Source organism: Periophthalmus magnuspinnatus, chromosome 21, assembly GCF_009829125.3.
Source record: "Periophthalmus magnuspinnatus isolate fPerMag1 chromosome 21, fPerMag1.2.pri, whole genome shotgun sequence".
In the NCBI taxonomy this organism is placed as follows: domain Eukaryota; kingdom Metazoa; phylum Chordata; class Actinopteri; order Gobiiformes; family Gobiidae; genus Periophthalmus; species Periophthalmus magnuspinnatus.
The window spans coordinates 6,176,732-6,204,715 of NC_047146.1; the positions used below are offsets into that span (position 1 = coordinate 6,176,732).

At 45.1% G+C, this 27,984-nt stretch overlaps 1 protein-coding gene across 1 annotated transcript; it reads left to right on the plus strand.

Moving 5' to 3' along the window:
• Window positions 1–27,021, plus strand: ndp (norrin cystine knot growth factor NDP). Its single transcript, XM_033987333.2, has 3 exons — window positions 1–128; window positions 20,774–21,154; window positions 25,952–27,021. Exons 2-3 carry the CDS (start codon window positions 20,954–20,956, stop codon window positions 26,174–26,176), a joined length of 426 nt encoding a protein of 141 aa, XP_033843224.1. The 5' UTR covers window positions 1–128; window positions 20,774–20,953; the 3' UTR covers window positions 26,177–27,021.
• The last annotated feature ends 963 nt before the right edge of the window (window positions 27,022–27,984 follow it).

The window sequence follows — 27,984 nt, forward strand, 5'->3', positions numbered from 1 at the left end:
CCAGCTCAGAGAGGTAGAGGCAGGAGAGGAGAGAGACGCTGGCTGGGAAACAATAGTTGGAATCCAGTCATGCACACAGGACCCCAGCCTCTCTGGATACTTCCGCTCTGTCTGTCTGTGTCTGTAAGGTAAGAGCCAGCCTTGTGTACTACTCGTATAGGACCAGGGATGGGACCGATACTTCGAAAAATATCTTTAGTTTTATTAAAGTAGAAGCGATACTACATATACAGCAATTACAACCAGCTTTATTTGTTTGTTTTGCATTAACTTATGTGTAATTAAAGAAGCAGCGCACATGCCTCACTGTAAGAGATGTGTTTTTTTGTGTTTTTTTTTATTCTTATTGCAAAATTACATGAAGAAGAAGTACTAGAAATAGAAAAGTAACGCACAAAATTAGTATTCAGACTATGTATTCGCAGTACATGTGTTCAGTTACTTCAACATTGTGTATTATCTCTCGTTCTCGTGGCATGCTGGGTAATTTTCAGACAGCAGCGACGCAGTTTCTCATACTTCAAGTGGACTTTGATGTGTTTTATATGCGTTTTTTTCTGTTTAATCTTTTTGTTATGTGAAATTTGGACGTCCCGGCAGCTAAACTTTACAGATTTTCTATATGTTTCGATAAGTATTTTGAGCCACGACAGCTGTCAGTGAGAAAATACACTTATTATGAAAGAGAATTAAACTGTTTTTTTTTAATAAGAAGCTTTTAAATGACAGATATGACAACAGAGCTGGAAAAACTGTTGTGTATTTGTATATAAGTGTGTATTTAAACTCACTAAAAGAGCGTTTAAGTGTGAGTAAGTTCCCTCCATTTTGAGATCTTCTTAGTCCCGGGGTAAATGCTCACTTGTCGATTGCGTGTTAGAGCAGCGCCTTGGCAAGAGGCTGTGTGGTTTTATATTTTATTCATATTTTTATAGTTTTGACACATTGAGTAAAGAGAATAAGAGAACGAAACCAAAGATGAGAGCGAAAGAGGAGGTGTGTGTCCAGAAATGTGTCCAGAAGTGTGTGTCCAGAAGTGTGTGTGTCCAGAAGTGTGTGTGTCCAGAAGTGTGTGTGTCCAAAAGTGTGTGGGGGTGTGTCTGTGTGTCCAGAAGTGTGTGTCTAGAGCTGTGTGTCCCGAAGTGTGTGTGTCCAGAGCTTTTTTATCTCCAGAAGTGAGTGTGTGTCTAGAGCTGTGTCCAGATATGTGTGTGTGTCCAGAGCTGTGTGTCCAGAGCCATGTGTGTGTCTAGAGCTGTGTGTCGATAGCTGTGTGTCCAGAGCTTTGTGTGTCCAGAGCTTTGTGTGTCCAGAGCTTTGTGTGTCCAGAGCCGTGTGTGTGTCCAGAGCTGTATGTGTGTCCAGAGCCGTGTGTGTGTGTCCAGAGCCATGTGTGCGTGTCTAGAGTCGTGTGTGTGTGTGTCCAGAGCCATGTGTGTGTCCAGAGCCGTGTGTGTGTCCAGAGCTGTGTGTGTGTGTCTAGAGCTGTATGTGTGTCCAGAGCCATGTGTGTCCAGAGCCGTGTGTGTGTCTAGAGCCGTGTGTGTGTGTCCAGAGCTGTATGTGTGTCCAGAGCCGTGTGTGTGTGTCTAGAGCCTTGTGCATGTGTGTCCAGAGCCGTGTGTGTGTCCAGAGCCATGTGTGTGTCTAGAGCCGTGTGTGTGTCCAGAGCCGTGTGTCCAGAGCGTCCAGATCTGTCCCGGGCGGGTGCGGGTTATTAGCCTGTGCCGTGACATGATGTGTAATAGCAGGAAACATGTTTGCATTGGCTCGTGTGGAGTTGCTAATCAGGCTCTGACAGGGAGGTTGGCTGGATCACTGAACTGTGTCGGAGCGTGTGTGTGAAGCGGCGTCCGGGTTAACAACGGCGTAAATGTGTGGAGACGTGTGCGTGCGGATATGTGTGTAGATCTGGGGACAGGGGCGGAGCTAAGGGGGGGGGCTGAGGTCCTCAAAATGGATGCTAACTTAAGATTAACATTAATTTAGCGCCTTTTAACGATGGCTCATGAATCCCTCAACCCTCTGACATGTTTGCGTTGCGTTTTGAAGTGATTTATAAAAGCTAATGTGAAATTCCTTTTGATTATTGTCTCATTTTGAACAATTTAATCCATTTTGAACATTTTGCGTAGAGACTGAGTGTGTTATGACAGTGGGATAAAAACGTTTGAGGGGGCTGTGGAGGAGCATTGTTATTCTAGGGGAGGTTAGTGCCCCCTCAGAGCCCCCTCAGAGCCCCCCCACCAGCACCGCCCCTGTGTGTGTACAGATACGTGTGGAGATGTGGCTAGCGTTTTACAGGTGTGTGCGTTCATATCCACTTGAGTGCGTGATTGACTTGGCCCGCTCCGTCGGGGCCCGAGGCTGCTGGCTTATGTTGGGAGGACATGATGACAGATATAATGGACGCTGTGGTAGGTAGAAAAACAGGAGGGGCCAGATAAGGCTACTACTTCCAACGGGAGAGAGTCAGTCGTGATTATGAGACAGGGAAAGGTGTGTAAATGAAAAATGGAGTTAGTGAGCTTTAAAAACACTTCAAAGCAACAATTATTCATGGTTTGGTTAAAAAAAAACTATTCAGGATAATGGCCTTTTCAGCTTTTAATCTTGTTGTAGTTGTTTCCTGTCGACGTTTACTCAGTCAAAGTTGTTTTTTGGAGTGATTCATGTTTGAGTAATCTTTAATCGCTTACTTTCAAGACGCCATTTTGCACGATTTACCCAGTTTTCACCTCCACTGTGACGTACGCACTTCCTTCTCCAGTTTTATTTTCTTAATCAGTGATACTCGTAGGATTCGGCAGCGTCGCGTAGTCATTTTGGTGAAAAAAAAAAAAAAAGGGCTGCTCGCTAGTGTGACGTGCAGCTGTCCATAGAGGGCGCCAACAGCTTGCAGCGCTTTGTTTGCGATGGCGTTTACGGCAACGTCAGATCTCACTGGACGCCGCAGTTTTCTAACACGAAAGTCTGCGAACTTGTTTCTTTTAATCAAGTCGTTTTTGATGAATATTGTGATTTAAAATGTGTAAATGACAACATAATGATCCACGAGTGTCAGAGATGAGAACCATAGAGACACAAGCTCAATAGGTCATAACATAATCTACTTCAAGACAAAAATCAGTTCCGTCAGACACTGATTTGCTTATGGACTTTGCATAAACTTTACATTAGATGCTCTTCCTGGTGGAACAGTGCACCTTTTTAAGATGTTTGTGTTTGGTAGTACTGGTGCCAACTGGAATAAAACCACACTTCATCACCTTCTCTTGTTATGCACCATCTTGAGAACCTTTTGCGTGTTGAATCGTTAATTACTACGGCAACTGAAAGTCTTCCTCTGTTTGAGCAGCGACTCTAAACACTGGATTTTGAGTTAACGCGTAAAAAATGATTTGTTTTTTCCCCGTGGGTCCATCTGTATCATATTCTGTATAAAGAAGCGGACTGAGCGAGCGCGACGTCACCCACAGCGTTCAAACGAAGCTCATCGAGGTTAGCAGTTACAGCGAGTATCATAGCAACCGAAGGGCCAATCGGGAGCGAGGCTGTTGAAGGTAACGCCTCTGCTTAGCAACGCTGTCAATCAAACCTGTTGCTAAGTCTAGACGCCTGATTTGTCTGTTATTAACGTTCGTATCTCGATTTTACGGACACAATAGCGAAATAAAAACAGCAGGATCATGTAGACACTTCGGTTTTTCTTACTTATTCTTACGACGGAATGAAAGTGAGACAGACGGAAAGACACAGAGAGAAAGATCGTAATAGAGATAGAATGAAAGTGAGCAACACCAGACAGGAAAGCTATTTGGGTTTGTATGTTTCTTTCTTCTCCTCAAAGATCAGATTTGGCGTCCGCAGCTCAAACTGAAAACCTAACGAGACGAGAACAGACGAGTGGGAGGTGATTTTGAGGCATCACACGTCCAGCCAGGTGCAGACTGACACCAGCGCTCTGGCACGGAGCTCTGCACTTACACGGAGCTTAGAATGGCCTTATTTTTAGACTGCTTCTCATTACTCAGCATTATATTTCAATATCATTAAAGGTCCTATATTACACAAAAGTGACTCTTATGAGCTTTAAGCCGTGTTATAAGGCTGTTAACACGTCAAAAACAGACCTGGGGTTGTGGTTTGTTTCATTCACACATGTTTGAGTTACTCTTTATTATTAGTCTGTACATCTGCAAACCTCAAAACACTCCGTTCCACCTTGTGATGTCATGAAGTGGTAGTTTTCACGTTAACAGCTGCATTTTACCTTTAGTTCTGTAGAGATTGGAAACTCCAGATTGGCTAAAATTATCCAAATTATTCTAGAAATGAAGGTGTGTGGAGTTTAAAAACACAGCGGAGCACTTCCTGTATTGACACATGATGACATCACAAGGTGGAACAGAGTGTTTTCAGCCTGAGAGAAGAACTCAGCCTCAGTACGCAGGGTTTGTGTGTTAAACATGTGAGAATGAAACAAAAAAACAACAAAACTCAAAGTCTGTTTGTGATGAGGAAACAACATTAGAACAATCGTTATAATAAAGTAATACGGAACCTTTAATGTTTCAATCGTCAGGAGAGTTTTTATATTGCTCTGAAGCCCAGGTAAATATTTAAACAGGTTGAACTACTCATTTTACTAAAACACAACTCCAGGTCATTATATTTTACTATTCAAATTGTACTTCCTGGTTGGTGACATCACACTGGGGAAGTCCATAACGGTCACTTTCGACTACGGCATTAGTCGACCAAAACGCCTCTAATGTTCACAGAAATAATAATAAATAATGAAAATATAAGAACTCACCTTCATTTTGTTTAAATAAGTAATTAAGTATCTGAAAAAAATCTTGTGTTTCTTGTGTAAATTGTGCCGAACGTTTGGGCAGACTTCTCCCAGTGTGATGTCATCAGTGTGATGTCATCAATGTGGGACTCTCTACTTCCTGTAATTTTCCTGTCATTTTTTTTTCAAATTTTCTTCCCAAACTGCTTCTTGATCAGTGTAAAACTATAATTTATATTTACAACAGGTTTTATCTCAGCAGCGTAAGTCAAAATGTGAGAATCATCCAAACCTGTGGTAGGCGCTGAAACTGTACTGAAACTGAGCGTGTGCGGCCGAGTCACGGTCAGAGCGAGGCCTTCAGGTGTTTAGGAGGACAGGGCTGAAGCGGCTGAAGCGGCTGAAGGGGCTGAAGGGGCTGAAGGGGCTGAAGCGGCTGACGGGGCTGAAGCGGCTGAAGGGGCTGAAGCGGCTGATAGACACTTCACAATGTTTCAGTTGAGGAGGAATGTGCTGCTGACAAATGGATGCTCTGCACGCACCTCAGACCTGGAGGTAAATCAAACACAGAGGTACGACCAGAGAGAGGGAGAGAGGGAGAGAAGAGAGGTAGAGAGAAAGAGAGAGAGAGGGAGGGGGAGAGAGAGAGAGGGAGGGGGAGAGAGAGAAACGGGAGGGCTGAGAGACAGAGAGAGACAGACACACACACGTCAGACCTGGAGGTAAATCAAACACAGAGGTACGACCAGAGAGAGACAGAGATACAGAGAGAGAGAAAGAGAGGGAGAGAGAGAGACTGGAGGGGGGACTGAGAGACAGACAGAGAGAGACAGAGAGAGAGAGACAGACACACACACGTCAGACCTATAGGTAAATCAAACACAGGGGTACAACCAGAGAGAGAATGAGAGAGAGAAACAGGGGTGGAGAGAGCAAGACACAGGAGGGCTGAAAGACAGACAGAGAGAGATAGAGAAAGACAGACAGAGAGAGAGAGACAGAGAGAAAGACACAGAGAGACAGACGCACGCACCTCAGACCTGGAGGTAAATCAAACATAGAGGTAGAACAAGAGAGAGACACAGAGAGAGGGAGAGAGAGAAAGAGAGAGGGGTAGAGAGAGAGAGAGAGAGAGAGAGAGGGACGGAAGGGGGGACTGAGAGACAGAGAGAGAGAGAGACAGACACAAGCACATCAGACCTGGGGGTAAATTAAACACAGAGGTACGACCAGAGAGAGACAAAGAGAGAGAGGGATGGTGAGAGAGAGACGGGAGGGGAGGACTGAGAGACAGACAGAGAGAGTGACAAAGATAGAGACAGACACACCTCAGACCTGGAGATAAATCAAACACAGAGGTAGAATAAGAGAGAGACAGAGACAGACAGACAAGGGGTAAAGAGAAAGAGAGACACAGAGGGAGAGAGATAGAGAAAGAGAGACAGACGAACAGCAAAAGAGAACGAGAGAATGACAGGTCGACCCTGCCTGAGGAAACCCCCTTAAAAAACAGACTGTGATTGACCTGTAGCTTCGTGTAATGAACTTGGGGCCGTTGCTATGGTTTTTATGACTTTGTGTCTTTTTTTCAATTTTTCAATGGTCAAGTTTTTCAAAATGACAATAACAAAAAAAGTCTTACCACTTATACGCAGGAATATAATTAACTCTTATACTTATATTTATATATTTTTTGGTATTAAAAAGATGTTTGTTATGGAAATAGATGTTATAAAACCACATTAGCCAAAATAATCTTCATCTTCGCCTGCTTTTTGTTTTGTTGTTTTGGACTCAGAGCGTGATGATGTCATTCTCCCAGAGCCGTCAGTGACATTTCGATAAGATCCAAAAGGTCAAATCTGTCACGTTGAACTGGGTCATTTTTTGTGGCTCGTTACATTACCACAAAAAAATCTGCAGTGTATTAATTATTATTGACCTATAAAATGTGATGGCATCTGATCCCCGCGTCCAAAGTCACCGGGGTTTGTTTTTTTAATAAGCTCTTTGCACAGCAGCGCGCTCAAAGCTAACAGGCACTTCTATTAAAATAAAAATAAAAAAACATCAAATAAATGAAAAGCAGGGATGTGATCGGCCCGTAGCCTGTTAAAATTCACATTAATTCAAATAAACAGACTACACAGTTATTTTTATATGTGGAATACTTCAGTTTGTTGTGTTGTTTTTTTATATTATTAGCGTTAGCATTGAGATACAAACACGTGTCCTTTGGGGAAGTGTTCATTTTATTTGCGTTGTGTTTAACGTGTTGTTAGTGGCATCGAAAGACATAGCTAAATGCTAACTAGCTGGCTCCAATTCACTTTCTATTGAAAAGCTGTGGCTCCTCTCTCTGTAACTGCAGCTGTCAGACTCGTCGTTTTGGTCTTAAAATGTTCGTTTTAACCCGCTCTACAGGATCCCAGCATTTTTATTTCGCTATTGAGTCTGTAAATCAAGATATGAGCTTTAACATCAGACGAATCAGGCGTTTTCTTTCTCTGAGGTCGTCCCAATGGCGTTAGCAACAGGTTTGATTGACAGCGTTGCTAAGCGTCCGTTCCCTGCCAAACCAGCGATGCAGACGGGAACAGGCGATAACTTCAACATCGTCGCTCTGGATTGGCTCTTTGGTTGCTATGATACCCGCGCTCGGGATTCCAAACACGAAACGCCGCTATAACCGCTCTAGCCTCGATTAGCTTCATTTGACTGGCACTCGCTCAGTCCGCTTCTTTTACACAGTCTGTGCTGACATGACTCTGCAAAAGCCTCGCGGGGATATTATTGGACAGGAAGCAGTGACGCTGAAGTGAACAGTGATGAGTAAAAGTACGGAGTTACTATGCGTCCGTGCGTTATCATTTCGGACGGGCAAATTAGGGGAGCACCTGCTAAGATTACGCCTGCCGTGAAAGGAGCAGTCGCACTTTCTATGAATCCCACAGAACAAAGCGAACGCGAGCTTAGCGCCGGCTCACACGGAGGCCCGTTATTGGCCGCGCACGGCTCCCCAAATCCACGCTGTTTGCTTTATCTCTTCTGGGGGGGATATATTTAGTAAGGGGCTTAGCTTTTTGGAGTTTGGCTCGTGGGGTCGGCCGCGCGTGTGTGTTCAGCGGAGGGACGCATTAGAGGATGTGTGCTATCAGGAGCTGGCGTCAGTGGACAGTGGAAGAGCTTGGCACCATGCATGCCAATATTCTGTGTGTGTGTGTGTGTGTGTGTGTGTGTGTGTGTGTGGGTCCCTCTGCCTTGGTCCAGTGAGGAATCTGCCCTTTAGTTTATTAAAAGCTGGTGAAACAATGGAGGGGGTGAGGGCGGGAGGCAGGCGGGAGGCGGGAGGCGGGCGGGAGGCAGGAGAGGGGGGGGTAGATAATCATGACGTCAGCTTTGGCCACGGACTGCGGTGGTGAGCAGATGAGATAGGATTGTGGTGATGCAGTTCAATGAAAGAAGTCTGTGCAAAGAGAGGAAGTGAAAGGAAAAGGTATTCACCGATAGAGGCTTTAATCAAGAAACCACACGCCGTTCAACAAGAAAGTTTAGCGCGGCGAGGCGACGGTGGCTCGGTTGGTAGAGCTTTTGTTCACTGATCTGAAGGTTGGCGTACACTAGTGAATGAATCGGCGGATGGTTCCTTGATGTAAAGCGCTTTGAGTGTTTTGAAGGTGGAAAAACGCTGTGTAAAAATGTGACTATTAACCAGTTTATTTAAATCAGACCTGAAAAATCTGTAAAATGGACAGATTTGGACAGATTTTTTAACCATGCTCGAGTTGTTTCTTCTCATTGAACTTGTATTTAGAGTGATTCATGTTCGCGTAATCTTTAATCTCTTATTTTCAAGACGCCATTTTGTCGATCTATCCCCGTTTTCACTGCCACTTGTCCACGCCCACTGTGACGTACGCACTTCCTTCTCCAGTTTTATTTTCTTAATCGGTGATACTCGTAGGATTCGGCAGCGTCGCGTCGTCATTTTGGTACAAATAAAAGAAAAAATCTGCCGCTCGCTAGTGTGACGTGCAGCTGTCCGTAGGGGGCTTGTGATGACGTTTACGGCGACGTCTGCTCCCATCGGACACCGCAGTTTTCTAACGTGGAACTCAGCGGATTTGTTTTGTTTATTAAGTCGTTTTAGATGAATATTGCGACAAAAAATGTGTAAATTGTAACATAATGAGGTCAGAGATGAGAACTATAGAGACACAAACACAACGGGGTGAATTTAAATATCTCCAGTGATTGTGCGTTAGTGGATCGGACGAACGTTCTACCAACTGAGCCACTATCGCCCCAGTTTATACCAGATTTTCTATTACAAACCAGTAAAAATTCATCACAGAACAGTTTTCTTAAGCCACGTTCCTCTCAATAAAGTTTCGACCAGTGCAGGAGTTTAGTTTCACCTGATAATAGTTGGTTTTTTTGCGTTTAGCGTCGGTACATGACTAAGTGGGCCGTCGCTGCGGACTCGCTCCCTACAGCGCAGACGAAACTGTGATTTTCTGCACAACATATGGCTCCGGCAGTGGGGTGTCCTCAAGTTCTCTCCCAAGACGGTTCCAATTTTCCAAACAATTGTCTCTTGTTGTAAGGATTTTTTTTTTTTTTTCGACCGACAGAACGCACAATCAAAGTCAGTTTAGAGAGATAAGAAAACGTAATGATTTAGGAGCAATTAGCGGCTGCGTAACCATCAATTAAAGGGCACGTATAAGACAATTTTTATGTTTTTTTTGTTTCATTCGCACATGTTTAACACACAAACCTTGCACGTTTAGGCCGAGCTCATCTCTCAAACCGAAAACACTCTGTTCCACCTTGTGATGTCATGAGGAAAGACAGGAAGTTCTGCACACACCTTCACTAGAATCATTTGGATCATTTCAGCCAATCTGGAATTAAAAAATCTCTACTCAACTAAAGCTAAAATGAGCTGTTAACTTGAAAACCACCACTTTATGACATCACGAGGTGGAACGGAGCATTTTGAGCATTGGAGACGTCGACACGCTAATAATAAAGTTACTCAAACATGTGCGAACGAAACAAAACGCAACTCCAGGCGCGTTTTTGACGAGTTAACGGCATTAAAACACGGCTTAAACCTCAAAATCCTCAAATCTAAACGCATTTGGGTGAGAGTTGCGTCGTGTTTGCTTCATAATTCGGCCCATACGGTAACACGGCGGGGGGTTCTTTGTGTGTGGCTTTTTTCCCACCGTTGTTCGTGAATGAGACGTTACACTCGGTGGGCGTCTTAAACTGGGATCCACCTGCTCATAACTGTAATTCCCGCAGTTTCATACGGTCTTATACGGGGACTTGAGGTATGCAGGGGCTTGCGCGGCTCCTCGTTTATTCTTAACCCACAACATTTATTACACGATGTCCCCGGAGTAGGACCAAAAAACGCAAAACTAAGTACGTTTACTCTATGGTGTGTCGTATTCCCCTTAATGCAAAGTAAATGTTGATTAGCAGAAAGCCCGACGCAGTTAATATTTGCGTAGTTGCGCTCGCTATGCCACGCTACGTAATCACCCCGTACTGTATTAGCGTATTAGCCCGCGGAGCTACATCTGGGACGCTAATTATTTCATGCGAGCGAGGAATGCCACATTGGCCTATTAAAAAAGGAAAAGATTTGTTAGAGGTTCTGTGCCAGTTTAGCTGATTTGTTATAGATTACCCAGAATGCAATACTTTGGGGTCCCACAGGGTTTACAGTTAGAAAAAACAAGGATTTTTTTGCGAATGGTTTTTAACATTTTGTGGAAATGTTGGATTGTGGTTTGGATAGAAAAAGTCATTTACATTTTCCCAGGTTTGGACAGAGCGTGATGGAGGTTTAGAACGTTCTGGTCTCTTTAACGACGCTTTGACGGTTTCTCCAGCCAGTTTGGTTTAGGTTCATGTGTGCGATGACTGTTTCTTGAAGTAATTTGCTATAATTACTTGGGCGACCGTTAAGACTTTCCAGTTAATATTTGTTTTCTGCAAAGAGGGAGGAAGCGGCGACCGGAGCCAGGTGGAACTGTTTCGATTTTGCGAGAGATAGATCAGGTGCAAAATACGACTTGGGATGAGTTAGCCAAAACAGAGGAGGTAAAGAGGCGAACGTGAGCGATTAGGATTGATGTGGTAATGAGATGTGATTGGACGCGAGCGGAGGAGGGAGAGTGAAAGACGCCGGACTGGAACCTGGCTTTGTTCAATCGGAGGCTGAGCTGAGGCTGATGCGAGTGGAAAAGATACGAGAAAATCCAAAAAGTTTATTATACGCTCTATTTGTTATGGCAACACGTAAACATCGTGCAAACGTGAAGCTAAGTATTTAAATGGACCGATTGCAAAGTAAACTTCATCAGACGCTTCGCACTAACGACACAGAGGTGAGCGGAGTAGCCAAAAGTGTGGTTGTAGTGGTTGTTTTTACGAAAGTGAGAGTAAAAGTATTTGGAGGAACTATTACTCAAGTATAGACTGTGTAAAGAAGTATCATAGCAACCAAACAGCCAATCCAGAGCGAGGCTGTTGAAGGTAATGCCCCTTCCCGTCTGTTATTAATGTTCATCTTCATATCGCGTTACGGACACAGTAGCGAAATAAATAAAAAAAACGGGTTAATACGAACATTTTAAGACCAAAATGACGAGTCTGACAGCAGCAGTTACAGAAAGAGAGGCCACGGCTTTTCAATAGAAAGCGAATTGGAGCCAGAGTCGATGGAGCTGGAAGCGCGCACGTGGTCACTTCCTTTTTGGGACGCGGCGGCTAGCGGGTTAGCTACGTCCATTTATATAAACAGTCTTTGTGCTCAAGTAAACGTAAGTAAGTGTCTGAGCATGAACACACGATTTATAATTAGACGTTTATGTAATTGGAGGCGACAGTGGCTCAGTTGGTAGAGCGTTTGTCCACTTGGCGGTTGGCTGTTGTTGTGTCCTTGTGCAAGACACTTAACCGTCCTCATCCCCAGTGTTTGCGTGCGCTGGTGTATGAATGTCTGAGTGGTTTCTACATTTAAAAAATTGGATAAAACATGAAATACTGCACAAAATCTGGTATTTAAACATTAAAAACGAAGTCATATCTGAAGGAGCTGCAAGACACAAACGCTCAAATCATTTCATACGGTCAAAATAAACCTTTTGTCACTTGTATTTACTCACAGTGGGAAGAGGAATCAAAACTTACACTGTTTAAGTCTGGTGTCTTTACTGTAAAAACCTGCACGTAATGATTTTTATATTGGTTTCGACTGTAGGAAACACACTGTACTGGACATGGGGACATTTTATTGTATTTTCCTGCTAATATCAACGATGAACTGATACTTTTATAATGTAGTTGTAGTGAAATGTGTGTTTTAACCTGCCCAGAGACTGCACTTGGAAAGCAGCAGTAGCTAAATCTGGTACAAATCGTCTTTTCTTTTGGAAGATTAATGAATTTGTACATGGTTCCTGACAAAAAAAAAAAAAAAAATAGTAGTACCCACTTCTGTAACTGTAGTATTCATGCTGTTTCTGGACTGATAGTGAAGGCACCAGTCCACTTGGGTCAGTTCTTGGGCTGGACACGCTTCAAACAGGTTTCGGTCTGATAGCTGCTCACGTCTGGACCTACGGAGCCACTGTTTCAGTTTCATACGTCAGCAGCACCGCCCCTTTCTCCCGCGATTACGACCCAAAATCTAAATAAAACGCATGGAAACATATATGTGACTCTGGAAAACATAACTCTCGGTCTATTTTTTCCCCTCGTCATATCAAATCAAATCAAAACAAAGGCTTTGGGAGGATAACGAGTGGAAACTGTGACTTTTGCGGTGTCGAGTAGAATTTTCAGTGGCACCACGTTTCTGTAGCAGCTGATAATGTTTACTCAAGTTTGGTCTTTACAAACGCGTTCTTCTGTAAAGATCTGTCGCCAACGAGGGGGACGACAAGTCGCTGGGTTAGAAAACAAAGGGCGATGTTCGTTATAAAGTTCAAAGCTCGTTTTCGCAAGTTGTATGATCGGAAAGTTCGGTGTTTATTTTGTTGATCGCAGTTTAACCAAGAAATGGCGAAGGTTTTGGACTCGCTGGTCGTGTGGTTTGGTTTGGAGACAGTTTATTTGTAGTAGAGGTGGTGCTTTTTTTATTTTTCGTACAATTGTAAGATCGATTAAACTGTGGGAAATCGCTCCAAAAGCTGCTAAAATAACCCAAACGAACGTCCAAAAAACACATGTATACTGTTTGTGGTTAATTAGTCCATTCACTTCACCTCATAGACTGTATTTATAAATATGGAAATTAGCGATAGACGAAGTTTAAATCCGTCAAACTGTCAACAGACGTTTCCCAAACTGTTCAAAACTGAAGAAGCGTCTTGGATGAGCGGCGAAACGTCTTCACTCCTACAACGATTTGTCCAGTTGACAGATTTAAACTTCATCTTTTTTTTGCTCTGGATCAGACCTGGACGACTGGGCTAATTTGCTAAGCGAGTCTGACGTCACCCGCAGCGTTTAGCTCCAGTCAAATGAAGCTAATCGAGGCTAGCAGTTATAGCGGCTAATTTGGAGGTATCATAGCAACCAAAGAGCTAATCAAGACCGACGCTGTTGAAGGTAACGCCTCTTCTCGCCCACAACGATGGTTTAGCAGAGAGAGCGGACGCTTAGCAATGCCAATCAAACCTTTTGCTAACGCTAACGGGAGAAGAAGGCCGTGATTCGCCTGTTATTACTGTTCTTATCTTGATTTACAGACACAACGGCGAAATAAAAAACACCAGAATCATTTAGAGCGGGTTAATACGAACATTTTAAGACCAAAACGACGAGTCTGACAGCAGCAGTTACAGAGAGAGGAGCTGCAGTTTTTCTATAGAAAGTGAATTGGAACCAGAGTTGACTTACGCTCACTTAAGGCGGATAGCTACGTCCTTTTATACATATATACAGTCTATGATTCTAACGCAGGAGAAGTTCACCGTCAGGACAGGACCTCCAACGCACTGACGGTAATAAAAGTGCTTCTGTTGTAGGGAGTATTATACCTCTGATAACAAGGACGTGGGAAAACAATCACTCGATCATTAGGCGTAGTAAAAATGTTGTGACGTTTACATACAACCGATATGGAGTGGGGACGGGGAGCGAGATCTGCGGATTCTTACGTCTCCGCGGCCGTTTACGTCGACGCGGAACGTTAAAGTCTCGTCTGGGAGCTTAACGAGCGGACGCCAATCAATATCGCACGATCCCTGCACCGTAGTTAAACGCCGACGCGGAGAGGAAGCTGGCCCGGCCGTTAAACATGGCTGGCCCACGCTCAAAATGACAACATTCTGAATAAATTAGCGTTTATTTGGCTTGTTCCGGCCAAATCGCCCTTGTCCTCTGGTATTATCTTTGTTTGCTTTGCTACGCTTAAGTGCCAGAACGTGTTACGAGCTCCACACGAACGCGTACTCCTTTTCTCTTTTATTTGTATAGACATGTCGATAATGTTTTCTGTTATTTTCATGCTTTTCGAGATGACTTAACGGCTCAATATCGCTCCGGTCCGCAGGGCATACTTATCTTACTGTGTTCTAAGAGCGGGTTGTGAAGCAATCGTCGTATCGCAGTGATTACGCTCGGATATACACTGTTGAGCTTTGTGTCCGGGAAAAAAAAAAACCTATTGCTTCCAGAACCGATTGAAACATTTCCTCAAGACCATTACGAGTCTAACCGCCAACGTTTAGGCTTTTTGTCCTTTTCTCTTGTCAATCACAGCTGGACGTCAATCACATTTCGAAGATTTTGTTCCGTTTTTAACACCGAGAAATGTTTACTTTTCTGTTTTTTTCGCAGCGTAGCTCATTTATCGTTCAAAAAAATGACCTGTGTGAGCTTTAAATTGTGTTATAACGCTAAAAAAAACACACACGTGGAGCTGTGTTGTGTTCAAAATGCTCCGTTCCACCTCGTGATGTCATGACGTAGTGGTTTTTTCAAGTGAACAGCTCCGTTTAGTTGCGTTTGCGATGAGGAAATAACGTTGTAACGGATCAGAAAATACGATGAAAATGGGCCGTTTGAGGAGGGGGAGGTGGTCGGCCGAATACGCACGCCGCTTTTTTACGAGAGAAAATTTTAAGTGCAGTTAATTTTACACGAGCGGGTTATTAGTTGTTTGGAATCTGGAGCTAATCACGTTTCCATGTGTCGTCCACCGCGGATTTAAGAGGAATTCTGAGGCCTCGGGGCAGGTGAAGTTTATACGGACGGCGATTGGGAAAACAGCGTGTGGGAACCGCTTTGAACGCTGTTGTTTTGTTTTGCGGAGGAAACGGCGACGGGACGGAAGATCGTGAGAGCCCAGGGGCGGGAGGAAACGGAGTACGAGCAGTAAAAGTACTCAACTATCTGCGCTTTACTTCAGTACATTTGAGAGCAGTATTTGTACTTTCTACTCCGCTGATGTTTTTGAACAGGACTGAAAAAGTAAAAGGTAAAAAGTACTTTTCATCTGATTTGAGGGGTTATTTTGACTTTGACTTTTTGACTTTGAGCAAAACAAAAATAAAAAAATACACAAAATTCATAAAAGAAATTAAGGAATTGATTTGTTTTGTTACTGTTGAGCAAAATACGTCTCATTTTTAATCAATGTCATTATCTCTCCATCTCCTCCTCTCCCTCTTCTCTTCTTGCCCTTTCCTCTCTGTCTCTTCTCCTCTCCTCTCTCCTTTCCCCCTCTCCTCTCCTCCTCCTCTCCAGCACCACGTGTATCCACCAGCATCACTACATCCTCTCCCCCTCTCCTCCTCACCCTCTACTCCTCCTCTCCCCGTCTCTCTCCTCTCCTCCTCTCCACTTTCTCCTCACTCTCCTCTCCCCCCTCCTCTCTTTTCTCCTCCTTTCATCTCGTTTTCTACTCTCCTCTCCTCTACCCTCCCCTCCCCTGTCCTCCTCTCCCTCTCTCCTCCTCTGCTCGTCACCTCCCCTCCTCTCCCTCTCTCCTTTTCTCCTCTCCTCTCTCCTCTCCCTCTCTCCCTTCCCTCTCTCCTCTCCTCCTCCTCTCCTCTCCCCTGTTCTCCTTTCTCCCTCTCCTCTCATCCGCTTCCCCTCTTCTCTCCCCTTCTCTCCTCTCCCCTTCTCCTCTCTCCTCTCCTCCTCCTCTCATCTCCTCTCCTCCTCCTCTCCTGTCCTCCTCTCCCTCCTCTTCCTCTACTCGTCCCCTCCTCTCCCTCTCTCCTTTCCCACTCTCTTCTCCGCCCCCTCTCCTCTCCCCTCTCCTTCTCCTCTCCCCTCTCCTCTCTTCTTTTCTCCTCTCTTTTTCCCTCTCCTCTCCTCCTCCTCTCCTCTCTTCTCCTATCTTTTCCTCCTCTCATCTCCTCCTCCTCCCCTCCTCTCCTCTCTTCTCCTATCTTTTCTTCCTCTCCCCTCTCCTCTCCTCCTCCTTTCCTCTCCTCCTCCTTTCCTCCTCCTCCTCTCTCCTCCTCCTCTCTCCTCTCCTCCTCCTCCTCTCCTCCTCTCCTCCTCCTCTCTCCTCCTCCTCTCTCCTCTCCTCCTCCTCTCTCCTCTCCTTTCCTCCTCCTCTCCTCCTCCTCCTCTCCTCCTCCTCTCTCCTCTCCTCCTCCTCTCTCCTCTTTTCTCTCCTCCTCCTCTCTCCTCCTCCTCCACTCTCCTCCTCCTCTCTCCTCTCCTCCTCCTCTCTCCTTTCCTCTCTCCTCTCCTCCTCCTCCTCCTCCTCCTCTCCTCCTCTTCTCTCCTCCTCCATACATCTCGTTCTTAACCATCATCTCTACATTTAACACAAAAGAACAACACTTGATCAAACACTTTTACCTTTTTCCTCTTTAACTTTCAAACAGACACTTAAACCCTTTTACTTACGCAGATCTTCTCACACGATACTTTTACTTTTACTTTTACTCAAGCAACATTTTACCTCTGTATCTGTACTTTTACTTCAGTAACAAAACGCAGTACTGCATCCAGCCCAGTCGAGGCCGCAGAGACATGGGACCACGGAGCGAGCGCTGACCCCGCCGTCGGATCATGTGTGAGAATATTTATTTTAACGAGCCAAATGATACTTCTAGTTCTGTCTGAAAGGTCGAGGTTAAGTGATTGGCTTTTGTAAGAAAAACACAGGACCTGGGAGGTTGGGCGGAGATAAGATGCCGTTTTAATTTTAGCTCAAGTGCAGACATGAGCTGTAGAGACGTGTTGCCTGTGCTAATAGAAAAACACTGTGTTTATCGATGGGGCTAAACATCTGGACACAAGAATCAACCGGACAGGAGTAAAACGAGACGGGTCAGGGTGGGACAAAGACGGGAGTGTTTTTTTTTTTTTCCTCGTATGGATCGTTTATAATTTTATTTTTCCGTTTTATTTTGTCCAACGGTTTTGATCCAAAGTCTGAGCTCAGATCCAAACTGTTTTTACTGACACATTTTTGACAAAGGATTTCTCTGTTATAAAGAAACACCCAAGGATACTGTACTAGTGGTAGTAGTAGTAGTAGTAGTAGATGTAGTAGTAGTAGTAGTAGTAGTAGTAGATGTAGTAGTAGTAGTAGTAGTAGTAGTAGTAGTAGTAGTAGTATCTGAAGTCATTTTTTTTGTGATTGTATTTGTTAAATATGATCAAAGTGTCACTTCTCGTATTATTACCAGAACAGATCAAAATATGTCACAATCCTGCAGTGACCAGTGTGTGTCCTGTGTGTCCTGCAGTGACCAGTGTGTGTCCTGCAGTGACCAGTGTGTGTCCAGTGTGTCCTGTGTGTCCTGCAGTGACCAGTGTGTGTCCTGCAGTGACCAGTGTGTGTCCAGTGTGTCCTGTGTGTCCTGCAGTGACCAGTGTGTGTCCAGTGTGTCCTGCAGTGGTCAGTGTGTGTCCTGCAGTGACCAGTGTTTGTCCAGTGTGTCCTGCAGTGGTCAGTGTGTGTCCTGTGTGTTTTGCAGTGGTCAGTGTGTGTCCTGGAGTGACCAGTGTGTGTCCAGTGTGTCCTGCAGTGGTCAGTGTGTGTCTTGTGTGTTTTGCAGTGGTCAGTGTGTGTCCTGGAGTGACCAGTGTGTGTCTTGCAGTGGTCAGTGTGTCCAGTGTGTGTCCTGGAGTGGACAGTGTGTGTCTTGCAGTGGTCAGTGTGTGTCCAGTGTATCCTCCAGTGGTCAGTGTGTGTCCTGTGTGTCCTGCAGTGTCCAGTGTGTATCTTGCAGTGGTCAGTGTGTGTCCTGTGTGTCCTGGAGTGACCAGTGTGTGTCCTGTGTGTCCTGCAGTGGTCAGTGTGTGTCCTGCAGTGTCCAGTGTGTGTCTTGCCGTGGTCAGTATGTGTCCAGTGTGTGTCCTGCCGTGGTCAGTATGTGTCCAGTGTGTGTCCTGCAGTGGTCAGTGTGTGTCCAGTGTGTCCTGCAGTGACCAGTGTGTGTCCTGCAGTGACCAGTGTTTGTTCTGCAGTGGTCAGTATGTGTCCAGTGTTTGTCCTGCAGTGACCAGGGCATGCCCAGTGTGTCCTGCAGTGGTCAGTACATGTCCTTTAGTGACCAGTGTGTGTCGTACAGTGTTGAATAACATAAAACAGACATAAGACAGACTGGGTTATTTTCTAATGACAAACTGCATGTGCTTTTAATGAAAACGAGACGCAGTGTAATTATACTGATGGATGTGGAATAAGAAGAGGAATTTACTCAAGTTCTATTTGTCAGATTCAATTATGATCTTCAGCTTTTCTCTGCCCCTCAGACCCCTGTCCAGACCCCCGTCAAACCGTCACCGAGGACCCCCCCCCCCTCGTTAAATACTCTATATGGGATACGTGGTTTAAACCCAAGACGGCACAGGATTTTTTTTTAAACGAAAAGTGCCAGTGATATAAAGCGTTCTGAGTAACCACAGGCCACAGTTATGCCTCCGAGTCCAAACTGAGAAGTGGCTGTTACTCCACATAAAACAACACATACCCTCACTCATTTTCCTTTTCGTGAAATTGCCAAAAGCTAACCCCAAATTAAAACCATGTTGCCGTTCGAAATAAAAAAAACGAAAAACCAATTACATTTCAGGCGTATTATCGTCGGCTCTAAACCTCAGTCATTATGTTTGTTTCTGCGTCGCTAATCCGCACCATACCGCTGTTACGCGCTCGAAACAATAAAGAACCTTTCTGAAAGTAGTAAAAAACGATCCTTGTTTTGTTATGGCACATCTTCATTTTGCTAAGACGCTGACTCACTGCTTCCTGTCCAATTTTATCTCTGAGGTTTTTGCCGAGTCACACCAAAATGAATAAATTTCAGCAGAGGACACGTCTGTGTTTGGAAAGAGGCCGGTTTGTGTCTCAGTGCTAACGCTAATGCTCATTTTGAGGCATAATACATCTTAAATCAACACCAAACACTGAAGGATTCTACATGTAATAATAATTGTGTCGTCTTTGTTTTAATTAATTTGAATTTTAATGGGTTGTTTATTTTAATAAGTGACTGTTAGCTTTGAGACACACAGAGCTAGCTAAAGTGCTGCTGTGCCCAGAGCATAGACTGTATATATAAATGGATGTAGCTAATCTGCTAGCCGCCACGGTCCAAACAGGAAGTGATCATGTGCGCGCTTCCAGCTCCATCGACTCTGGCTCCAATTCACTTCACCTTGAAAAACGGCAGCTCCTCTCTCTGTATCTGCTGCTGTCAGACTCGTCATTTTGGTCTTAAATGTTCGTATTAACCCGCTCTACATGATCCTGGGGTTTTTATTTCGCTATTGTGTCCGTAAATCAAGATATGAACATAAATAACAGGCAAATCAGGCGCCTTCTTTACCCAAAGTCGCTCCTGCTAGCGTTAGCAACAGGTTTGATTGACAGCGTTGCTAAGGGCCGCTCCCTGCTAAACCAACGGTGCGGGCGGGAAGGGGCTTTACCTTCAACAGCCTCGCTCCGGATTGGCTCTTTGGTCGCTATGGTACTCGTAGTCGGAATTCCAAACACGTAACTCGCCGCTATAACCGCTAGCCTCGACGAGCTTCATTTGACTGGAGCTGAACGCTGTGGGTGACGTCGCACTCACACTCTGTCCTGCTCTTACACAAAAAATTAAACGTAGACGTATTTTCGCTGTTTATATTGCATGTACATCGTAATTTGTGTTATAGTTAGCCCTGATTAGCCCACGAGCTTAAGTTAGCTTACTGGTTTGCTATTTAATTCGAATTCTAGCTGCGTATAACAGAGGCCGTTCGCATTCCTGCCACGCTTCACCACAACCGCAGTTTGTCAATCCGCAGCCGATAATAAAATAAAACCAAATCCAATACAACCGCGGCAGTTTAAGCTAACGTTTTCGTCTGCTCGTAGAGTGTAGCAAATTGGCATCGCGCTCGGATTGTTGAAACAATGTTAGAAGGACATTGAAAAAATTCACCTCTGGGGCTGGCAGACAATTACAAGCATGTGAAACAGCCCATGGTGTTGTGAGGTGGATTTTAATGAAAAAGTCATTCCTGGGGACGGGAGGGAGCTGGCTGCAGGCTGTTTGTCCACGGCTTAGGTTTCTCCTTGTAATAAAAGTGCAGGGGCTTAAGTGTTGACGTGCGCTGGGTGAACAGAAGGAAACATGTCTATCACACACCTTGAAGGCAGGTCAGCGGTCTGGGGAACTTCTTGTACGCCCCTAAAACCCCGCTACCTTAAGAAAATATTTTTAGAAGCGTCGTATTACCTTTCATATTTTGGTTGCTCGCGTTTTCGGGCTTTATTTTATATACTCCCACGCCATCGAGCGATCAGTCACAGAGAGACACTGGGAAAGACATACATGGGAAAGTAAGTGAACATATCCGCAATGTGAAATCCTCAGTGAAAAGTAGATGCCCAAATGGTAATAGACAAAACATACCGGCTTCAAAAACACAACATTGCTTCTTCTTCTTCTTGCGCTGCATTTATCTGTTTGTGTTCTCCTCCAGACCGTGGTGGATCCAGACAGCGGGGGATGGAGCGGTCTTATGAAGCTTACGACTTGTACCTGCGCAATTTGCCGACCTTGAACGTTTTAAAGAAAGTCAGACCCTGAACTTTTGGTGGCTGGTGGGGAAAAAACAAGCGAACAAGATTGACAACGGGAACATATTGGACCGGTTGTGGAGATGAGGTCGTCCGTGTGCGTGCCTCCCCCCTCTGGCCTCTTGCTGGTCCTGGTGTGCTGTCCCATTTTGGGTTTGGTGCAGTCGGCCGGCGGCAACAAAGCCAAAGACCCTCACCACCTGGGAGACTCCGACCCTCAGAGGTGTATGAGGCACCACTTTGTAGAGACCATCACCCATCCCATCTACAAGTGCAACTCCAAGGTAGGACTCGAGGCGGGAACGTGTTTTGGTTTGTTTTCACCCCTGACAGTTTGGAGATGCTCACTGGCGCCTCAGAGTGGTCACGTGATGTCGCTGTAAGGTGTCCAGCTGATTTAAAGAGGTTTTGGTGCTGTTTTTCTACCGGTGGAGGCAGGATGACAGCGCCATCTGCAGCCCGATTTCGTCAAGACAGTATCCCAGGTGTGTGAAAGTAGAAAGGCCCCTTCATCCCGGTTCAAAGTCCCGTGGGCACGTTTCTGTATTCCGATTGGCTCCGTAATCCAGCGACGATGTTTGTTGTCCTCCGTCCCAGTCCATAATGTGGTTCTCTCTGGTTCTTTCCTGTTTTTTTTTCCTGTTACGCTTTGTGTTTTGTGGCTCGTGAGCAATCGAAACTGTCAGGTATGAAAACAAACTAAACCTTTGTCTGAAAAAATAAGCTATTAAAATAAATTACCAGACCAGATGAACCTCATTGGACCAAATACAGGGCCTTTTTTTCATTAAAGTCTTCAAGAAGTGTGTGTGATTTTAGGGTTTCAGCTCAGCGGTATAGAACAGGGCAGACCTTTGTCCAGACACTGGCCAACTGTGAGATATCCTGTCCAGAGCGAGGACTTTGAAGTTCTTGAGTGATTTAGGTAATTTCACATAATGGTAGAATATGTACTTATAAACGCATTCCTTTGGTCTGCTTCAATGATCTCTATTTCACTTGTCTGTTAAAGTCCCTGTATATGAGTTTTGCACATTAACTTTAATACATTTTGTGTGTCACTGATACTTTTGCACAGATGCCATCTCATCAGGTAACGGGCTATTCCATATTTGACTGAACTCACTTCCATAGAAAGAAGTTGTTTAAGGTAACAGTCAGACTGACAAATGAGCAAGAGGTGATTTGTTCAATTTGTCCAAAACTCTGTCAGTTCCAAACAGATGCACGGCAGTCGCTCTGCCAGAAAGCTCCCTTCAGTTCTGAAAACTGTGAGAGATGATTATGAATATTATCTCTCATGGTCCCAGGAGGTCCCTCCTCTTTGCTCGCTCCGCGCCGGGGCTCTGGGTGTCCTTGAGTGTGTTTGGATATCCCTGGGTGTCTCTGGGGGTCCCTAGTAGTCCCTGGGTGTCTCTGGTGGTCTCTGGGGGTTCCTGGCTATTTTGGGGTGTCTCTGGCGGTCTCTGGGTGTCCCTAGCTGTCCCTGGCCATCTCTGAGTGTCCCTAGCTGTCCCTGGCGGTCTGTGGGTGTCTCTGGCAGTCCCCGGTGGTACCAGACCATCTCTAGCTGTTTGTGGGTGTCTCTGGCGGTCCCTGGGTGTTACTGGGTGTCTCTGGCTGTCCCTGGGGGTTCCTGGATGTCTCTGAGTGTCTCTGGAAGTTTCTGGCTGTCTGTTGGTGTCTCTGGCGGTCCCTGGGGGCCACTGGGTTTCTCTGGCTGTCTGTGGGTGTTCCTGGCTGTCCCTGTGAGTCTCTGGGTGTCTTTGGCTGCCTTTGAGTGTCTTTGGCGGCCCTTGGGAGTCTCTGGGTGTCTCCGTCTCTGGGAGTGCACTGGACGTGTGTGCTGCTGGACAGGGGCCATGCTGCAGTCTCAGAGGGGGCGTGCTTTTGGCTGAGGGACGCGCCGCACCTCAGCCCTGTGCTGTCGGCCGCTGCCAGAGAGACAGGGCCACACAAAGGGAGCGTGGAGAGTGGCCTAATGGTTCTGAGGCGGGCCTCTTCCTCTTAATTTGTCAAACGGCTGAATACTTTATGCAAACAGAGCGACGGCTCGGCCCGAGCCAAGCACGTCATTGTTTCTGCTGAAAATGGATGTCAGTTTTCCTTTCCATTCCTGTTGCTTTAGCACAGTTATTCTTGTTGCATGACTGATCACTTTTTCTCGTCTTTTAAAAAAAATCTTTGGACTGAAAGTGCAAATAGCAGGTGGCCAAACCGCAGCAGGCCCCGGCTCAGGAAGGGCAAATTAAACTCACAGTGGAGCGGTGGAACTGTCAAACACTTAGAATAACCACATCTGCACAAGCTTCATGACAGCAGGCTATAACATACTGTGTATCACATTAAATCAAACATCAGACTAGATCTTACTAGATACTACTTTCTGATGGGTGAATAAGTCACACCCATGTGCAGCTTTGTCTCTCATTGCTCTGGATTCAAGTTCAATAAACGTCTGTAATAAGATAACAGGCTCACGTCTAATCTATATTTCGTCTCTGGGATCGTAAATTTACAAGGCCAAACTGTGGGTCTTCTTCAGATCCAGCTGAAGTGTCCAAAGCCCTTCTACCTTTATTCCCACAAAGCTCCTGGACTCCCCCGGCTCAGGCTTAGCGTGTTATGAATGAAACAGACCAGAGAAGGTGCCGACAGAGCGCAGAGAGCAGGGACAGACTGGGAACAGTATCTGAGGCTTGATCCTCCGCTGGGACAAACACAAATGGACTTAACATGGCGACATGGCTGCTGTTGGGTGTCCCGGCCGTGGCCCAGACAGGCTTTAGTGTGAGTGGCCCATTCTTTGGTGTGAGTGGCCCATTCTTTGGTGTGAGTGGCCCAGTGGCCCAGGCTTAGGTGTGAGTGGTCCATGGACAGGACAGGCAGCAGCTGACAGAGGACACAGAGGCTGCTGAGGGAGGCGACAGGAATGCGGTGACCCACCGAGGTATGCGGGCCGGCGGTCAAAACACTGATCACAGAGAGGCTATGTGTCAGCTGATTGGACGGGCTTAAGCAGAGAGTCAGCTCTGCTCTCACACAGCGCAGTGTGTCATGATACCTTCATTTAGAGACAATAGAGCTGTGGATGTGATAACACGGCTGTGGCTCTCAGGACCTGTCTGGGTCTGAGACGGTTCTGGAGACTTACAGGCGCTGTTACATTTAACTCTTCAAATCAACAACACAGTATGATTTAGACTTTCTGTTGTAGCTTCGACACATCAGAGCAACAGTTTGTTTCTCACAGTTGGTGCGTTACAGAGGAGATGATGATCTTGGCCATAGGGCACAACTCTGTGTGTTACTCATCCTGGTTTTTATTGCCTGCATTTCAATCTTTGAATGTTAAGGTCTCTGCTCCCAGTCTTGGGTTAGACTTTTAATTCCGTAAAGCACTTTATGAAGATGAAGAGCATAATAGTCTTTCTTGGCAATATGGAAATGTGGTCTTGAAATTACATCCTTGAAGGATTCCATATTGGATCCATTTGAATGGACTGTGTAATAACTGATAAAGTCGTGGTGGTCATTACAGCTGTCAGCTCGGCCGTTTTATATGTCTCTCTTTGAGAAGACCTTGGAGGGCAGTAAATGTTTCCTGTCCTGTTTAACTTTTCGAAGCCGTGCTCAGGCCGAGGGTGGAGTTTTCTATCATTTTATATATGAACTTTAACCACACTACAGGTTTTTATAACACTCTAATGACACAGAGACAATCCTCATATATCACTGATGGATTGTAATGATGTATAATTACAGTGTGTGTGTTACAGTGTTTAAACCCCCCCCCAAATGAAACTTAGGCCTTAACTCCAGATGTTTCTCAGTGTTTTTGTTTTGTCCGTATCAAAACATAAGATACACATGTACCTAAATAACTCTTTATGTTTGGGTGTGTCCAAAGTATCGATACCAGACAGTAATCGCTACTAAAACTAGAACAGATATTTTACTTTTCCTGAAATATAGTGCAAGGCAAATAGTAATAAAACATCCTGTTCTTTTGGGGTTGGGTCCATTATCTGAAAAGAATGTTTTAGGTGTTTTTAGGTGTTTTTCTCTGTCTGGAACTGAAATTCGACGTCATGACAACACAAATCTAGATTGTTCATAGTGACAGTCCCCCCAAAACAACAACAACAACTGGGCTCCACCAATCACAAGAACTTTTTATTTATTTTATTATTATTAATTTGATCATTTTTATTATGTTTTATTTTCTTTTACTTTTCTATTATTATTATTTATTTTATTTATTTATTTATTTATTTATTTATTATTATTATTATTATTTTATTTTATTTTTTCCCTATTAACATTAACTATATCTTCTTTTGTCACTTCAGCATTCTGTTTCCCACGTTACCCCTCCAAAATCACAGAAATATCACTGATACACACATACACGCGCACACACACATACATACATCACACACACACACACACACACACACACACACTTATCACATACAGTTGTACAGTTGCTCACTATGTTTGTCTGTCTTCCATTAAATCAATAATTAAGAATAAATAAAATAAAATAAAAAAGAAACGCCCACCCAATCTCAGAGAACATGTAGATAATATTCAAATACAGAAGTCCCACTTAGAAAAGACATTTGTCTCTGGGCGCTCTCCCCAAGAGACTATCCTCGCTCTGCAGGTGAAAGGTCACACAACTCAACAATAAGTCAATTCAACGCAAACATGTCGAAAAATGTACAGGTCAAATCGTCCAGCGAAGAGAGACTAGCTCAAGATCTGGAGATGGGTCCTACGGCTCCTGGCAGGTTTAACCCAGTGGCATTGAAGGATGGGTCAAACGCAGGGGACAAATTTCACTATAAGGGTAATATTTCGCCGCAAAATGGACTCTTGTGAGGTTTAAGCCGTGTTATAATGCCTTTACCTCCTCAAAAACATACCTGGAGCCTAAATATGCAAGGTTTGTGAATGAAACAAAACAAAAAAAACACAACTCCAGGTCTGTTTGCGACGAGAAAACAACATTAGAACATAGATCTGCGACTAATATGTGGCGTTTTTAACCACTCTTTTCCAAACTGTCTTTCCAGATGGTGTTGCTGGCTCGCTGCGAAGGTCACTGCAGCCACACGACCCGCTCGGACCCCCTCATCTCCTTCAGCTCGGTGCTCAAACAGCCCTTCAAAAGCACCTGCTCCTGCTGCCGCCCGCACACGTCCAAGCTGAAGGCCGTGAGACTGCGCTGTAGCGGCGGCACTCGTATAACGGCGACCTACCGCTACATCCTGGCTTGTAACTGCGAGGAATGCAGCTGAGCAAGGACCCGCGACCCTCGAAAAAAAAAAAACAAAAAAAAAAAAGGATGCTCGCTGATGTCTTAGAAGTCATAGTGTTTTCGGCAAACCTTGAATCCATCCATTAAATTGATCCGCAGCCCTTGGGATCTCCACTGAGAACGTGCACCCCGCCCTCGCTCCTAAACTACCATTTAGAAACCCCATTGTCTGGTTTCAATCAATACAAACCAAATGCCGTGCTTCCCTGCAGCAAACCAAGGCCAGACGCTACAAAGAAAAAAAAAATAAATATAAAGCAACGGTTCCCAGGGGAGCGTTGGATCCACTCCGTACTGCAGAGCCCATTATAATTCATAACACACTCTCAACATTTCATCGCTAAATGTTGGCATCAAAGTATCTGACAACAAAAACAAGGCTCCTTAAAATGGCGGAGACGATCGCCGGGAGGACGAGCGTCGGATCTCCCGAAGGCCGCACCTGCGTCGTGTTCTGTTTACGCGGTTTATTTTACAGACTCCTCGCTGACTTTGAACGCATCGTGTAAAAAAACATGACAGGTGAGAACGTTACAGGGGGAAGGAGGCGGTAAAGGAAGCTTCGCCGGACTGTTACGTATTATCGTGTTTTCTGTCAATATTAATAAAAATGTAAGTATAACTGTGCCGAATTCATAATCTGCTTCCGTGTAGGCCTATTGCTACAAGTGGCGGTTGTTACAAGGGAAACTCGAAACAGCGGTGTGGTGGATCGCATACATGTGACGCTAGCTCCATGTTTATTTTTGTAAGAAAAAGACTCTGATGATATAAGTGTATTTATGGCCCACTGAGCATGCTCACTGCAGAGTTGTATTCTATCGGTGCGGGTGTGTCGCTGTAAGCTCAACGCCTCCACCACCTTACATTAAAACAAACAAACAAACAAAAACCAAAAAAAGTTAATGTTCTGAAAACCAAACAAATAAAGAAATGTCATCTATGTTGTAATGACACTGAGTTTTCTAGTTTGTGTGGGGCCTCTGGTGTGAAGAGGGTGAGGGTTACGAGTTATAGGGTGAGGATTAGAGAGTGAGGGTTTGAGGGTGAGGTTTGGAGGATGAGGGTTAATGTAACTAAGGGTTATGAGTTAGAGAGTGAGGGTTAGAGGATGAGGATTAGAGAGTGAGGGTTAGAGGGGTGAGCATTAGAGGAGGAGGGTTAAAGGAGGAGGGGTGAGGGTTAGAGGAGGAGGGTTAAAGGAGGAGGGGTGAGGGTTAGAGGAGGAGGGTTAAAGGAGGAGGGGTGAGGGTTAGAGGGGTGAGGGTTAGAGGAGGAGGGGTGAGGGTTAGAGGAGGAGGGTTAGAGGGGAGAGGGTGAGGGTTAGAGGGGTGAGGGTTAGAGGAGGAGGGTTAAAGGAGGAGGGGTGAGGGTTAGAGGAGGAGGGTTAGAGGGGTGAGGGTTAAAGGAGGAGGGGTGAGGGTTAGGGGAGGAGGGTTAAAGGAGGAGGGGTGAGGGTTAGAGGAGGAGGGTTAAAGGAGGAGGGGTGAGGGTTAGAGGAGGAGGGGTTAGAGGGGTGAAGGTTAGAGGGTGAGGGTTAGACGGGTGAGGTTAGGAGTTAGGATTAGAAGGTGAGGGGTAGGGATTAGAGGGTGAGAGTTAGGGTTTTAGGTTAGAGGTTAAGGGCTAGAGGGTAAGGGGTTAGGGTTAGAGTTTGAGGTTTAGGGTTAGAGGCTAGGGTTAGGGAGTGAGGACTAGGGGGTAGGGGTAGGGGTTAGAGGGTTAGTGTTAGAGGGTTAAGGGTTAGAAGTTAGGAGTACGGTTAGGGTTTGGAGGGTGAGGATTTAG